This window comes from Lates calcarifer, linkage group LG24 (genome assembly GCF_001640805.2).
Source record: "Lates calcarifer isolate ASB-BC8 linkage group LG24, TLL_Latcal_v3, whole genome shotgun sequence".
Classification (NCBI taxonomy): Eukaryota; Metazoa; Chordata; class Actinopteri; family Centropomidae; genus Lates; species Lates calcarifer.
In genome coordinates this window covers 10,990,212-11,005,669 of record NC_066856.1, presented here as the reverse complement: position 1 = coordinate 11,005,669, position 15,458 = coordinate 10,990,212, and the positions used below count along the sequence as shown (strand labels likewise).

The 15,458-nt window shown below is 42.9% G+C and overlaps 1 protein-coding gene across 1 annotated transcript in view; it reads right to left on the bottom strand.

The window, feature by feature from the left end:
* The window catches only part of LOC108881803 (solute carrier organic anion transporter family member 5A1), a 41,932-nt gene extending 28,624 nt beyond the window's left edge, over positions 1–13,308 (bottom strand). Inside the window, exons 1-2 of the mRNA XM_018673973.2 lie at positions 13,014–13,308; positions 11,037–12,522 (exon numbers count right to left, since the gene is read on the bottom strand). Coding sequence (XP_018529489.1) covers positions 11,037–11,994 — 958 coding nt within the window. The 5' untranslated portion in view covers positions 11,995–12,522; positions 13,014–13,308. The remainder of the gene's footprint in view (positions 1–11,036; positions 12,523–13,013) is intronic.
* Positions 13,309–15,458: the final 2,150 nt, after the last annotated feature.

Below are 15,458 nucleotides of genomic sequence, written 5' to 3'. Positions count from 1 at the left end.
CAGAAAAAAAGGAAGTAAAGAGGAAGAGGAAATAAAGGTAGGTAGCAGAGGTGGTGGAAAGAGAAGAGAGTGGAGTGTGATAGAAAAAAACTGTTGCAGTTTCCATTAAGTAAGAGACTAAGTGGACATGAACCACAATACTCACTGAGTTTGGTCTGATATTAAGTCAGATATTCAGACACAGATGGACACACAAACAAACACACACACACACAGTATAGAGGGGTATCAAAATGCAAAAATGCAAAAAATGCAAATTATCTGAACTTAATTCACTACAATATTTCCTTTTCTATTCTGGAAAATCTTTTTCTTTGAGCTGCAGATTGCTTGAAACTGGGACAAAATGATTACATCATGATCGAATCAGACTATCTACTCCATATGGGGTACCTGTGCTTTAAATATGAAGTGTCTACTATGTGTACTATGACTCATTCTTGAGTTATCGTGTTCAGGAATGTGTCTATTGAGTCACAGAGTCAGTGAGTTCAGCATATCGACATAATGCTCTGCATACGATGTACTGTGGTGGTGCCAGGACATAAAAAATGATTATATTTGATCATTAAACCCTTGTGATGACTTGGACATAGAATCTTGAGTCATTTATTTCACTGTTAATAGAAGAAGTCGTCTTCAAAAGTTCTACAAACTGCTGGCACTGCACAGGCAGAACAGTGGGTGGTAAAAGGCTAAGATAAGTGTGAATGTCATGCCTTGTAGTGCAGAACCAAGTACAGTAAGGATGTGGTGAATATTTTAATGGATTAAATACAGTGAAGAACTTTGATCCTGCTGTGCAGTCAGTACAGACTGGTACAGCCAGGAGCCTAGACTTTATCAAGCATACTTGACTTCTAAGTACTAAATGATCAGGAACATCAAATCCCCTCTGATTTAGAAGTCAACATTTAGGCCACCCATCAGGCAAGACTTTACCTCTGGGCATTGCTGTTCTAAGCCCCTTAAGGAAAGACATGACTGGTCACAAGGGGCACAAAGGACTTGATCAGCATCTGAGGTCTGTGTTTCCCATCCCTCCCCCCTCCTAAGTTCTTCTACCATACAGCAAACTATGACCCAGTGACCTTTTGCCTCATCCAGATGAAGGCCTTGTGGTGATGTGGTGCACAACTGAGACACAGTAAGAGCAGGTGAAGATGCATATCATAAATTTATTGTACACGCTCCATTGTAATGATGGGAATTCTGTTACTTTTTTTTTAAGTTATTATATGGAATACTAAAACACCTAAGCCCCTCACTGCAGTGCAGTAATGCCTAGATATTTGTACAGTGTAGGAAAAACCCAAACAGCACATTGTGATCAATTTTTCATGCAAGCTTCTACACTTTCCACGCAGGGGTTCCCCAAGCTCACTTTGATAAATCAAATATTTAGAAAATGAGAGAAAAGAGAATGGAGGGGTTTTTTCCTCTATTTTTAGCTGCTCTCCCAGCTGCAGGAGGTAGGCTATGGTACAGCAGTCAGCCAGCCAGTGAGGCGACTCCTCTGTTAGCCATGTATGCTTTTATCGATTCATTGATATAAGGCATAACCAAAGCAGCACAGCATAAAGACACGCATGAAGGATATTATTAACTGCTCAGCAAACATAAAGCCACAAGTCCAGCAGGAAAAATCTGATGAGCACTGACCTTCATTGGTCTACACTTTAGTTTCTAGCATGCAAGGCTTTCCTGTGGGACATGATCTAGCCACATCTTTTGCAGTACAATTTCTGTATGCGTCAGAGGGGTCACGGATCCTAACTCTGACACCAAACAACCATTTTCTGCTGATTCCATTGCTGGCCTAGGGCTTCTGGACCTGCACTGACAGCAGAAGACCACAAATCTGCTGCTTCTGATGTTTACCAGAATCCACTTAAGGGGGATGAAGGCTGGAGGATAGTTCAGCTGAATGGCAAAGTCACAAAATCTATTAAATCTAATGACTATTGTGATTTACACTGAGAAAAACTTTTTTGTTGTTGTTGTTCACTTATACATACAGATTGTTGTTTTTGTATATTTCTGTTTTCTGATTCCATTTATTATATGACTATAATACTATTTATTTATTTATCTATTGTTCTCAGTGAAAATCTTTTGTGAGGCACACCTGACAAAGCCTGTGGCAAACAGCACTGTACGCAGATGCTGGTGTTATTTAATCAACATGAACTACTGGTAATGAGTGAGTGATGATTCGCTTTTGATTTTACTGTCATATTTAATTCACCCTAACTGGAGAGGTACTTTTGTGAATGCTGTGCATTTTTGTAGAAATGAAGAGAAACATTCTCACCATTTATTCCATTCTTATGCAGCATTATTTATTAGATGGCTAGAAATCAGTTTCACTCACTCTTCTTCCCCTTTCTAATATTTCTTTTAAGTCTTTCACACACTGCCACATTTAGTAAATCCTATTGCTCTACTGAATTGTCTCATCCATCATCTTTTGTGGGTTTTCCTCTTAATCCATCTTTCTTTGTGACTTTTACTCCCATTCCTTTCACATAATTTGAACAAATACACAATAGCATTAACTGCCTGTGATGGATAACTGAAAAGGCCAATTTCAAATTTCTGGCAATGAAAGCTCCTCTTGTAGGGGTAAAATGGAGTCAAGTACAGGTCAGTATGTACCTTGGAAATATACAGAACATGTTGCACAGGCAGGGCAAAAGAAGGGACAGAGAACCCACTGTTGAGCTTGACATTTTCCCCCACTTTCTAGTTGAGCTGTTAAATCAACAGATTGCTATTCTATGTTCGGATTAGTCATCAGTTTTGTGAGATTAAAAGGTGCAGTTAAGGTTTATAAAGGTCTTCCTGGGTGAAAATTTACCATGTTGTGGCTCTATAGCTTTGTCGAATAGCATGAGTCATTGTTGGGAGGAAGACTGGGCATCAGTTGGCAAAAATATATGCAGTTTCTAGGCCTATGCTTGCTTCATTCTCAACTTCACTGAAAGTGCACATCATCCAGCCAATATGCTCCTCCAAATCTTTCCAAGATACACTCATATAATAGCAGTGTGCTTGCAAAAACACACTCTGTGTTTGTCTATGCATAGATATTCTTGCAGCATCTGAGAGGGCGGCAGATAATCTTTCAGCTGATGAGTGGCCATGAATGAGGCATCTGGGGATGGGGGTCTAACCACATTATACTTGGGGGATATGTGTGTGTGTGTGTGTGAATCCATTAGAGCAGTGGGTACAGGGGCTTAGGTTTTAGTTCGCCACAAGCTTGCACCTGCAGCTTTTCAGCCCTTTCTCACTGACAGACATGGCACAGCAATCTGGTTCATGGTGCTAAAGCAGCACCCCCCCACCCATCCCCCACCAATGCCATCTTCAACCAATGCCAAGAATTTGGCCGATTCATCAGAATCCACTTAACATCCTCTTCTGTCCAATCCCTGCACCAGCTACTCCTCAAGAGTAAAATAAACAAGAAAGAATGCAGATTCCAAATCTTCAGAGTTCGTCCAAAAACATGGTAAAAGTCTTCTTCATACACAAAGCACCGTTTATAATAATCTACATTAGCTCATACCTTGCCCTCAAGAAAGAATAACAATGTGTCTGAGATTGCGCAGAATTTCAAGGCAACTTTAATCATCGCTGTTCTTTATGCCTGCATGTGTATTTTGCAAATTAGTGTCCTGTGTGAGATCCACATCCTTGCCAACAATAAGTATATTGGATTTACTAGCATCTTGAAGGATAAAAGGATGAAAGAATACATATATATAGCTGAGCTTATGTGATCTTAACTGTTAATCTGAAATGTTTTGATTACTGTTCATGTAAATATAATTACTGTGGCAGAACGCACAGCAGATGGAGTGACTGCATAGCACAGCCCTGCTTTCATTCATACCGTTTGGCGTTAATGAAGGTAAGAAAAGGACTCGGCACACTGTTCTGCTGCAGCGGTGCCTCCTACACACTGACAGGGAGTGTATGAAGCCAGTCTTGACGTTGATGGGTCAGACTCCTCTGCAGTCTCTCTCTCTCTCTCTCTCTCTCTCTCTCTCTCTCACACACACACACACACACACACACACACACACACACACACACACAGGCACAGATGTTCAAATACCACTGTGCACTTGCAGGAAAACCAAACGTACGTTTTGCAAAAGCAAAAGCTCCGCCTTGACACTTGACGCTCACACTCCCAGCAACACCATCCCCCGAAGCCCCAAACCTCACCCACCCCCATTTCCCAAGATGCACACACACACCGCTTGTGAAAGCACCCAGCTCTCAACAGCTGCTCTCTCCCCATTCACACTCTGGATCATCTACCGACAACTAGGCCCCCAAAATGTAAAACACACAGGAACAAAAGCCTGGAAAAATCAGCAAGTACCAGCTATTAAATAAATCCTACTGTGTACTTCTAATAAACTATCAGATGGTATTTTCTCCCAAACTTTCCACAAAGAGCAAACATCTGCAAATGACTCTTGTCACAACACTCCAGTGAGCTATATCGCAGTTACATCTTAGCCTATTAGCCTGCGTTATATAATACACAACCAGCTTAACGCTACATTTAGTGGCATAACAGAGCCTGGCAGAGCCACTGTGACAGACAGACGATTGTGCACAGTGAAATTCGCTCTGGTCTGTACGCCTGTCAGACTGCATTTTTTGGTCTTAGTGCATTATTTTTCAGCACGTCCGTATGTGTCTGCGAGTGTGCGAGTGATCCCGCCGGGTGAGGTCAGGAAACGTTTAGTGCCATCCATCTCCCTCGGAGTAGGATGAACACAGATGGGTCTGCTATGTTCAGCCAGCACAGTAGAACAACAGCTGAAGGTCAGAAGAGGACAAACACAGATCTAAGAAAAAAAGTCAGCGTAACAAAGGACACCCAGTGTAGAAAATGTTAATAAATGAAGCATATATTATAAAGAAAAGGCTCTAATTTTCTCTCCAATGTTGCTCTAGTGAGCAAAATCTGTTCATATACCCATATGGAGAAGAGATCTGTTGACACTATCCTCGTATTTTTGAACAATACCACTATAGACCTTTTTTCCAAATACCTCAGATCTTTTGTGTCCCCCATGTTCTTACACTTATGTAAATCCCATTAACACTTCTCCCTCCAGCAGCCTTCCCTCCCTCATTCTCCATCTTTGCAACACAGGGGTCAAGGAGAACAACAGCCAGTCCACTGCTCTGAGGGCATAACACTAGAATGGAGGATTTTTTTTTCCATCTCTCAAGCAAAACAACACTCCTAAAGGCTGAATCAACATGGAGGGCAGACTGAGAAGAGCAGATAAGATGCCCCAGAGGAAGAAAAGAAAAAGTAATTCAGCTTGACGTGGTTGTACAGGTCGTCTCTGTTCAGTATATGTAACTAGTTGATCCCTTGTGAGCTGACTTAGATCAGATATGTCCAAGCCCAAGGCATCTCAGTCCAAGTTTCTGGCTTTTTTGGGAATACAGTACCAAATAGCAGCAGTACCCTTTGCCCTGATAGCCATCTCAGAACATACTGTACCACTGGCAACAGATTAACATCTGGTAATTACTGACAACAACTCATTTCCTGACTCGACGCAACAGGCAAAGGAAGGGCATGTTTCTATTCACAATGCTGATGAGCTTAATCAGAGAAATGTAAACAGAGAGGCTGCAGGTTTTTGAGCAGTTTCAGGCAGCTGAGGTGAAAAGGCAAAGGACAACTCAAGTGAAGCTGTAAAACACTGTCAAAGAAGAATTAGATGTAGCAGCTCAGGGGAGATATTAGCAATATTAAAGCTATCCATCCAGACAGACAAGAAAAAAATAGGATGCTATTTGCGAGTTCAGATGTCACATTAAGATGTGTTATCAATTAGGTGTGAATCAGGTTTATTTATGAAGGAGGCAGACAGATGCTGTTTAGGTGATCATACAATCCCCTAAGATGTTCAGTAATTAAAATTTATGGCTTCATGGGTAGGGCTAGAGGTGTCTGCAGCCTTGAGCTCTTTACAGTTACTATATAACATCTGGTCAAACACATAAACCACCCAGCTGTACAGTTAAGTACTCTGAAATTCTGAATTAAATTTTGTTTTCCAAACCGATGTGTGTCAATGTCCCTAAAAAGTATGAGAACACTCTGCACTGTTTCTATGCTGTAACAATTAAACCACTTCAAAGCTATTTTTGGGATATTATTTAATTTTAACCCGTGCCAAAAAAGAGCCAGGGATCAAGGAGGATTTGGTGGAACAACATGGACCAAAGAGCCACCAAGAACAAAGAAATAATGTCCATTTTTTTCCCCAGCATGGCTGAAAACAAAAGGTTTCTCAGCATTCCTGCTATCACAAAAACCTCTTGTGGCATTTCCCCAGGAACCTTCCCACACTGTCAAAACAACCCAGCCACAACACTGAAAAATAGCCACTAGTCACGGGCCAATGAGGCTGAGCGATGACTACACTGCAGTTGCTGCAGTTAAGACCCCTGCCTCTGGAAACAAACGGACTCTCACACTTATCTCAACTTTTTCTGCCTTATTCCATCACTCCTATTCTTCCTGCAGACAGATTTAAGACGTAAGCTGTAAGAGATGCGGGTTGTTGGAGAGAACAACAGTAAAAGATTTTAAAGCACAGACAGAGTAATCTGCGGCACAGGATCTGCCTCAGAGGGGCCAGCGGTTCACGGGGGAGTCATAGTAGTAGCAGTAGTCAGAACTGGCAGCCCCGCAGTCTGCAGCTAAAAAGGTCACCTGCTGCTGAGTAACCCTGAGGGCCTGTGTGGCCAACAGGACCGTGTAGCGGCAGAGGGGGCAGCGATATTTAAAACCTCCATGAGAATAAGCCAAGGGGACAGTGATGAAACAGGACCAGCCTTCTTTCTATGTGAGTGCCAGCCTCTGACGGGGCCAAACGTGTACCCTAACCAATCCCTGAAATGTGATCTGTCAGCCTGGAGGGGTAGAGAGAGAAGTGGGGGGGGGTCTCTAGGGACGTGTGTGTTTGCTTCTGTGTGTGCACAATCTGCATTTGCTTTGGCTGCTGCTGAGCAGAACAGGACACACTATTTAATGAAATTGACTGAGTGAGCACAGAGGGGGTCGTGCCGGGGCCTCTGCTGATAATCCCAAATCACAAAAAATAAAAACATTGATGTTTGACTCTAAACTAATCTTCAGGGAACACACAGAAAAAAAACGGTAGGAGAGAGACTGAGAGCAACTGTTCTTTCTAAATTTGTCAGAGGAGAGAGCACAGAACACACCCCTTGTGCTAATGCGAGCATGTGAGTGTGTATCAGAGAGTGCAGACAGGACCAGTGTTCAGACTGTCCCCGTGGGTGTTAAAGCTCAGCTCTTCCTAAACTGAGCACCACCTCTTTTTCCCCTATTAAATACACAGCCGCTCGTCTACAGTCCCAGTGTGTCAAGCAGCGGCTGCATCTGAAGCCCTTGGTTTTTCATGAGCGTCTCGTAAAACATAAATAATGCACAAGCACAAATAACACACACTCGCATGTTAGTTTCAGAGTGATCTGCATTGGAAACTAGTTAATGCAGAGGGAGTGAGACTGTGTTGACCAGGAGGAATCAATTAACCTTATCCTGCATGTAGAGAGGGTGGCATCTTTGCATGCAAAGAGGCTGGAAAGTCTAGACAATAAAAAGGTTATAAAAGAACAACAGTGCATAAACAAAGGGTTCTAATAACAGTGGATATTTCAGATGTATTTTTGCCACAAGCTACATTTATACATCTCCTCTGAAAGGTAATGTACGCATGCAGACAGCAATCTAATCAGACCTGACCTCTCTATTCATCCCACATCAATAACAGCTTCTCAGCATCATTAGCTTGTAAATCACAAAGGGCACCAGTGCAACAAAAGAGAAAAAAAACCTGCCCCCCTCCCATAACCCGAGGTCACAGCCGCTGTCCAAAGTTTGGAATGGATTAATAAATCAATGAGGAGCATCTAGATTATTGATCATTTAGATGTGTGGGTCATTGTGTTGCCAAATCAGATGGAAAATGTGACAGATTGTTAGACAACAAAATGGAGACAACAAAACGAGTACACAAGCTGCACAGTGTTTCAGATAAGTTTGTTTTCAGTTTATCTTTTACTAAGAACTGCTGGCTGACCCAAGGACAGAAACCTCATCTAAGGCAACGAGCCACCTTCACACAAGATGGAGTGGTTCCTCAGAGAAGGGCACGGACAAATGTTCACCATAGTAACACCAAGAATGGTATGTTGTAAATCTGTCAGAGCAGAAAGAGAGAAAAGCCTGAGGAAGGAGGTGGAAAAATGTGCGCCCCGTTGCCACTTTGAGGCTCGAGCCACCAGTTCTTATGAGGAGGATCACTGTGAAAACTAGAAATCCTAAATCCTAAAAAGAGATCTGCAAAGCTAAGTGAGCTGTACACAGATTTCTCACAATTTGCTCACAAACTAGAGCACAAGAGGTAAAGTTCAGATGCCGTGCCTGTTACATTACCATAGTGACGTGGGGCCAGAGCTGGGAAATGGGGTGACGGGTCAGAGGGAATGCCCTACTGTGTATGCATGTGATAACATCCCGACAAAAACGACACACACTCTCTCACACACTTGTCCTCTCTCTCTCCAAGGGCGCCAGAAGTACCCCTCAGTGTAAACCCCATTGTCCTAGAAAAACGGGCCACTCCTCCCCTCTGAGCCAGTGCAAATTGAGATGGGGTTTACATTAATGGGTTTGAGGGGGGAAAAAAACCACCACAAGGAAAGTCTGGGGGAAGTCTCCCCAAGATATGGGTAGCCTATATCTTAACAAAATTACATTGGGAAAACATGGAAATGGGTTTGAGGGTTTCTGGGTGAGCAGGGTTCATTAGTGCTAGCTCCCATTCTTCCTGTTTGCAGGCAGAAAATCACAGATTTTTTTTGTATTTCTTAAACTTCTCAAAGAAAAGTTGTACTTGTCAGAAACGTACTCAAAACACCTGAAAAATAAAACTGAAGCTCAGTTACCATGGTTATTGTGAGGGAATATCTGAAACACAAATCACAGACATTTTTCCCCACTTATCTGCTCACTCTGACATGTCAGAACATGTCTCTGTTTTCCCAAACAATGCTTTGCTGGAACGAAACAGATTATCCCCTCTGTGAGTCCCCTCTGAAAATAGCCATCAAGGTCACTGGAGCAAGTGCTGCTTTTGATGGATATCTGTGAAAGGCGACGACTCGCCGAGCCCTGATGCATTCGCTCTGGCGTACCTCGCCAAGGTGAGGGCAGAGCAAGTTGCTGTTGAGGTTGTTTTCCCCCTTGTTTTCCTGGCCGGCTCAATAGCTATGCTGCATTGGCTCCCCATGACGCAGGGATCTGATCAATACTGGGTCTCGAGGGCAGCAGAGCAAGCAGCAAGAGGACTCGACTAGCGAATATGCTCCATAGGCTGTGCAATGTTGTGATGAAGGACTGGTGTCAGCGCGGCAGCTATCACTGTGCGACCACCTCACTGTTGTTTTTTGTGCAACAGAGCGCAAGCTTTCCTCCTCATGCAGATGTACACAGACAAAAAAAAGACAGACAAAGCCAGGTGTATATACATGCAGATGATGCACACACTAAAATAATTAGTCAGTTAAAGAGAAAATTAATTGACCACAATACAATTTAAGTCATTTATCAGGCAAAACTACAAACATTCAATGGTTGCAGCATCTGAAATGGTTACTGTAAATTTGGTCAGACAATAGAAGCAATTTGAGCTTCTGATGTTTTTCACTGTCTTCTGTTTTCTATACTGAACATGTTAATCAAAAGAATAAATCATAAATAGATCATAATCTTTTGGTGGAGCCACACACAAAGGTCAGTGGGACAGCAACCATCTGTGTGAGACACTGCACCAGATTGAGGGGTGCCCCATGTCCCAGTAACCCAACTAAAGTGAACAGACAGACAGAGGGATTATTTCTGCGACCATGATATGCCCTATGAGCTATGTGGAGTATGCGGTATGTATGTACAGCCAATCATTCGGAGCAAAACTATTAAAGCCGGCAAAGTCCCAGCATGCCAGATAAATTACAGGATATCTGTGATGTTGGGGAAATGTCCGAATGATTTAAAGAAGAATGCAGCAACACGGGAGTATAGAAAACAATCTGCTAACATTAGAATCCTGTCTATCCTGGCTTAACATGAGAGCATGTTGCTTTGCTGCTGCCAGCCATGTAAGCACGCACACACACACAAAGCCTGAGGACACAGCAGTATTTTGTGCACAAACACTCACACACACACACACACACACCCAGACAATCCTGGACCATTAATCATACGCAACCCAGTTCTGCTTCTCGCCCCACACTCCTCTCTCATGTACTCCTGGCCCAAGGTTGACTTTGCAGTCTCTGTATTTACCTCAGCAGTGCAGTGCAGGGGTTGCATGCTGGTGAGATTAAATCAAAAGGACACAGGGTTGGGGGGTGGCATGAGTGCATTGTTGAACCCTGTGGGTATACATACATGCACATAACCCTCCTGAGGTCAACTCAACCAAACCAAACCAGTTAAAAGCTGTTTTCTAAATTTATCAAACGTAAACATCCAGTCCATTTATACTGGAAATGAAATCAGCTAATTGATAATTGTATAATGGGATAATCTGACTAATTGTGTTAGAGATCACTAACTGTGTAACCCAAGAGCTCTGCATCCCTCCAGTCACACACCAGTCTCGCACAGTTTGCACTGCGGGGCAAGACTGGTGGAATTACTCAAGTCTGACATGCAGGCTGTTGTCTGTATTTATTCAAATAAATTCAGCAAGCCTAGCTTGTGTAAAACCACTTAATTGCTTTGTCTTGGAACATAATTCCTTCACTTTTGTAAATGTCAATCATAAGCAAGGAAAATTAAATTTAATACAAGATGGAGCTGGAATTTATTCTCTCCAACTACAGCATTTACACATACCATTAATCTAACATCCTGTTCAGTTACTGGTAAATTCAGGTTGTCTTACCCAGATAGAGAGATGCGTTTTCTTTCTTCACATTGTCATCCAGGTAGGTGGGCCCCAGGGTGTAGATTGGCGTTGACCCCATGCCGACAAGTATCTGGGCGCAGATGAACAGAGCCACATATAGGTTGTGCTCATTGCCCTCCTGGTCGCGAGGGCACGATGCAACGTCGAGCTCGCGCCCACTGCCGTTGCCGGTCTGACAGAGGCCTTCGTGACCCGCTGATGAGTTCATCTCCTGGATCTGGTAGGGTGGTGAGATGAAGTGGGGCAGGGAAAACAATGCTGCCCCTACAGCGATGATCACACCACCCACAGCCAGCCAGCGTGGCCTCTGACCTCTGCCGCCAAAGTAGGAGATGAAGACCACCACCAACAAGCTGCCAATGTCGAAACAGCTGACCAGCAGGCCGGACTCTGAGCTGCGCAGGCTGTAACGCTTCTCAATGGTGGTGATAACGCTGCTCAGGTAGCCCGAAACCATCAGGGACTGAATGAAGGTCAAGTAGCACATGCAGAACAGGAAGCAGCGCGAGTCCCTCAGGATGACCCGCACATACTTCCTGGCTGGGATGTGGATAAGGCGGGTGAGAGAGAAACCAAGTTTTTTGCCTCCAGAGCCTGCAGCCCTGTGACCCTCCACGGGCAGAGAGCTGCTGAGCCCCACCATGCTGGAGGCAGAGGGGGAAAAGTCTGTCCTGGAGGAGGGGGACTCCGCTTGGCTCGAGTCCGGGGTTTTTGGCTGGAGCTCGCTGCTCTCGTTCACGGCCACGCATGTGTGGGCAGTGCTGACAAGCCGAGACTCCGCAACCTTGCGATCCGGCTGGCATGGCCCATTCAGGATGGGCAAGCTTTTGGACTTGAAGCAGTTCTCTGGGTCCGTGTACTGGTCCTGGAGCTCACGGATCTCCAGGGACTCGGACAGGTCACTCCCCGTTTCATCATTGTCCGACGAAGTCATGGCGCAGCTGGACTTTCAGCTTCAGTCGGCTCCTGGCTGTGCTGACAAGTCAGTCAGTGACTAGTGCCACATGAGGACACAGTGGAGCTGCTGCAGGGCTGGATGCTGGAGCAAAGACTCTGCCCTGCCAGTAAGACTGGAGCTGACTGAGCCCCTCTAGTTATGTGCATGTTTTATTCCACATTTCTATTTACAGCAGCGCTGCTCTGTCACAAGAAGCCTCTATCACAGCACAACATCAGGGCTAAAATATCCTTGTAATCCACTAAACAATGATATCTCGACTGAATACACAAGAACATCACCTTCCTTAGCTAAACACTTCAGAATACTATCTATGAAGTGATTTGTTTACAATAAATAGCCTAGGAGGGTAGAAAAACTGTAAATAATAACAAAGGGAGCTGTCTTTACAGTGTTCCCATAATTTAGAATCCCATGTTGATGCTGAGTTTATGGCTCTTTGTTAGATAGCAACCTTGATTCATAGGTTTGTTTGTTTCCTTTGTCCCATAGCTGTGCAGCATCCTAGAAAGAAGATAAAAACACGAAATGAAAACATTAGCAATTATCAAGAATGGTTGCCACTTTCAAAGTGGATACATATATATTCCTGCAACATCTAACCCTTTTTTCACCTCTGGCATTCCCGTAATATGTCCACACTGGTTTAAACTGGTAGCTTCATATCGCTAAATTGCTACACACAAGAAAAATATTCCATCAAAATAAGCTACATGAACAAACAGCTGTATGGTTGTCAGATTGTCGCAGCGGGTAAGGCAAAATAACACCTAGCTTTCCTTTGTCAAAACGAGAAATATACGAAGAGAACAAAAGACCACGCTGTCCACAAACGTCTCAGGCATTACTTTGAAAAGAAATAAAACCCCGTTTTAACACGAGACGTTTCTTAAATTAAGCTACGATAAGTCTCGGGCCTCGAGTAAAACGGCGACAAATATTATTTGACTTAACTTCTAGGAAAGGCTGGAGGTGTAGAAGGCTGTAATACTCACACAGGACAGAGGGAGGTAGCCTGTTGTTCTCTACGGAGCGGCCACTCAGTGAATGAAATCTGTTTGATGCGGATGGCTGCTGCTGGTGGTGGGCAAAGCGGTGCCTTAAAGGACTGTCGGAAATAGTGGAATTCGGGGTTCGGGATATCAACAAAGTGGAAACACGCTGGAGAACTGTCCAATTTTGATTACGTCAATTCGTGAAATAAGAAAAAAGATGTAAAACGTGATGAATACGTAAATGAATTTGGTCCATAAATGTATTCATCGGCGATATTACCGACAATGACTTAACCATTCTTTTATGTGTTCTTATATGTCATATATGTCATGTCATATGTCACCTAAGTCATCTACAACTACGCTTTTTGAGCTCTAAAATGTAAAAACAAATAACATTCACCCTCTTTTCGTCTTCTTTGTCGTTATTTTAAACCAGGCGCGCAAATGTACGACAAGTCTTATCTACAACTCTCATGCAAGGAGGTAAAACCCAAGAAGGAGAAGGAAATTTGAACGTAGCAAATCGTGGGGGTGAATTGTTTTTCCACTTCAGGCACACTGGGATTTGTAGTTTCTTTCGCGAGCCTAACGTGCGTTCAAATCCCTGTTTATTTATATGGAAAACTGATTAGAGTGACAACTACTGTTTGACTCATAAGCCACACAGAATACTTCCGGAAATGCTGCTGCATCCAAATTTTCATTCAGCGAATTTCGATATTTGTAACTGTGGGACTTCATGTACCAACATGCTCGTCAGCCCATATGGTGGGTTATTTAGTAGCCAACACTACGTCATCTGGACAGCTGGGGACCCTTGCTGACCCAGCAGTGATTGACTGGTCACAGGCTCATAAGGACAATGGGTAGTCCACTGACGCAATAAATTGTAAAAAAAAAAAAAAAAATTGCAGTGGAGTCAGTTTATGTCTTCAGAGTACTACCTTTCAGTAATTGATGAAAAGTGCTTCCACTGAAACAGCACACTGAAGGTTATTTCAGTTGAAATAACCTCGCCCACTTGTGTTTGAGTCATACAGTTAATTCACATTTTTAACCTTTTAATGAAACATATAACAACAAATATTCATATTACACATCAGCACAAACACATTTGTAAGTCTATAATAAATAAATAAATAATAAACATCAACATTTGATTTTTGTCCCAGTGGTAAAATCCAACTGAATGGAGATTTAATGGAAAACGAGTGCTGACAGAGAATAAGATATACCTTTTTTAGAGAGAGAGAGTTGACTCCCTGTGCCTGTCAAAGGGATGGATGACTTTAACCAAGGTCATTAATTCATTTCCTGATCTAGGTAGGCTGAGTGATCAATCCTGCTCCTCCTCCTCCACTCATTCTGATACTCTTAGATTCCTGCTTGGAGGAATAGCATTTGAAATAAGCCTGAACCACTCAAAACTTACATGCGCATGAGCAAATGTCTACTATTTTTGTGATGCCCTCAAATACTACTAACACTTTTAACCTTAAATGACACACAAGATTATCTTTTTTTTCCCCCCACAGTGCGCAAAAAAAGACTCTACCATCTCCTTGGTGTCTAAGAGAGAATGACTGTCTCTCAACAGTAAACCAACAGGGATCAATGAGAAGCATCATGGCCCATCATAGAGGCCTCTGTCGCCACTGTTCAAGGGTTTTTCATCTCTGTCTCTCTCTATCAGCACGGCTGCAGGATAATCAATATCACAAACCACCATGAATACATAACAGCACAAAGGGGTATGAGGAATTATTTAACAGATAATGACACTATATCATTTTTGCAGTACTATTGTTGCACAAGGTGAATGTTCATGTGTTAGTGTTTAGGTGCAGCTTTAGCCTGTATACACCAAGTTACATTTGCAATTGCTGGACCATATAAAATATTTTACAGTGGGTCAGAACAACCACAAGTATCACTTATAATTTGGTATTATTGGTAAGAGCATGTTATTCCAGTCAGAGTCATTTAAGGCAACACTGGATGATGAGGATTGAAAGCAACACATAGACTTGGTGGCTTTAAAACAATCAAGTCAAAGGACATTTGGAAATGGCACCCTATGTATTAGCTGACCTGCTAAGCTAAAAGCACTTCAGTGAGTGATCTTATGGGCTGAATTATAGATTCTCTAGTAGAGATTTCCTTTGTACAACTACACATTCCACTACTACTACAATTTATACACATTAATTATATCATAGCAGTGGTTGCAGGGGAGGTCTGGTTTTGTACCAGGTCAGAGTTCAGGGTCACCAAATGAAAAGTATTGTAGATTGACATTCACTTTAAATATGTTTGGCAAAGCAACAGATGCTTAATTAACACAATGCTGCAGCCCTGATAGTTTGTAATGAAGTGAAGGACTTGAAGAAGTTTAAGTAGAAGAATATGAATTTGCAACATATTGTCTATATTCATTGTCCA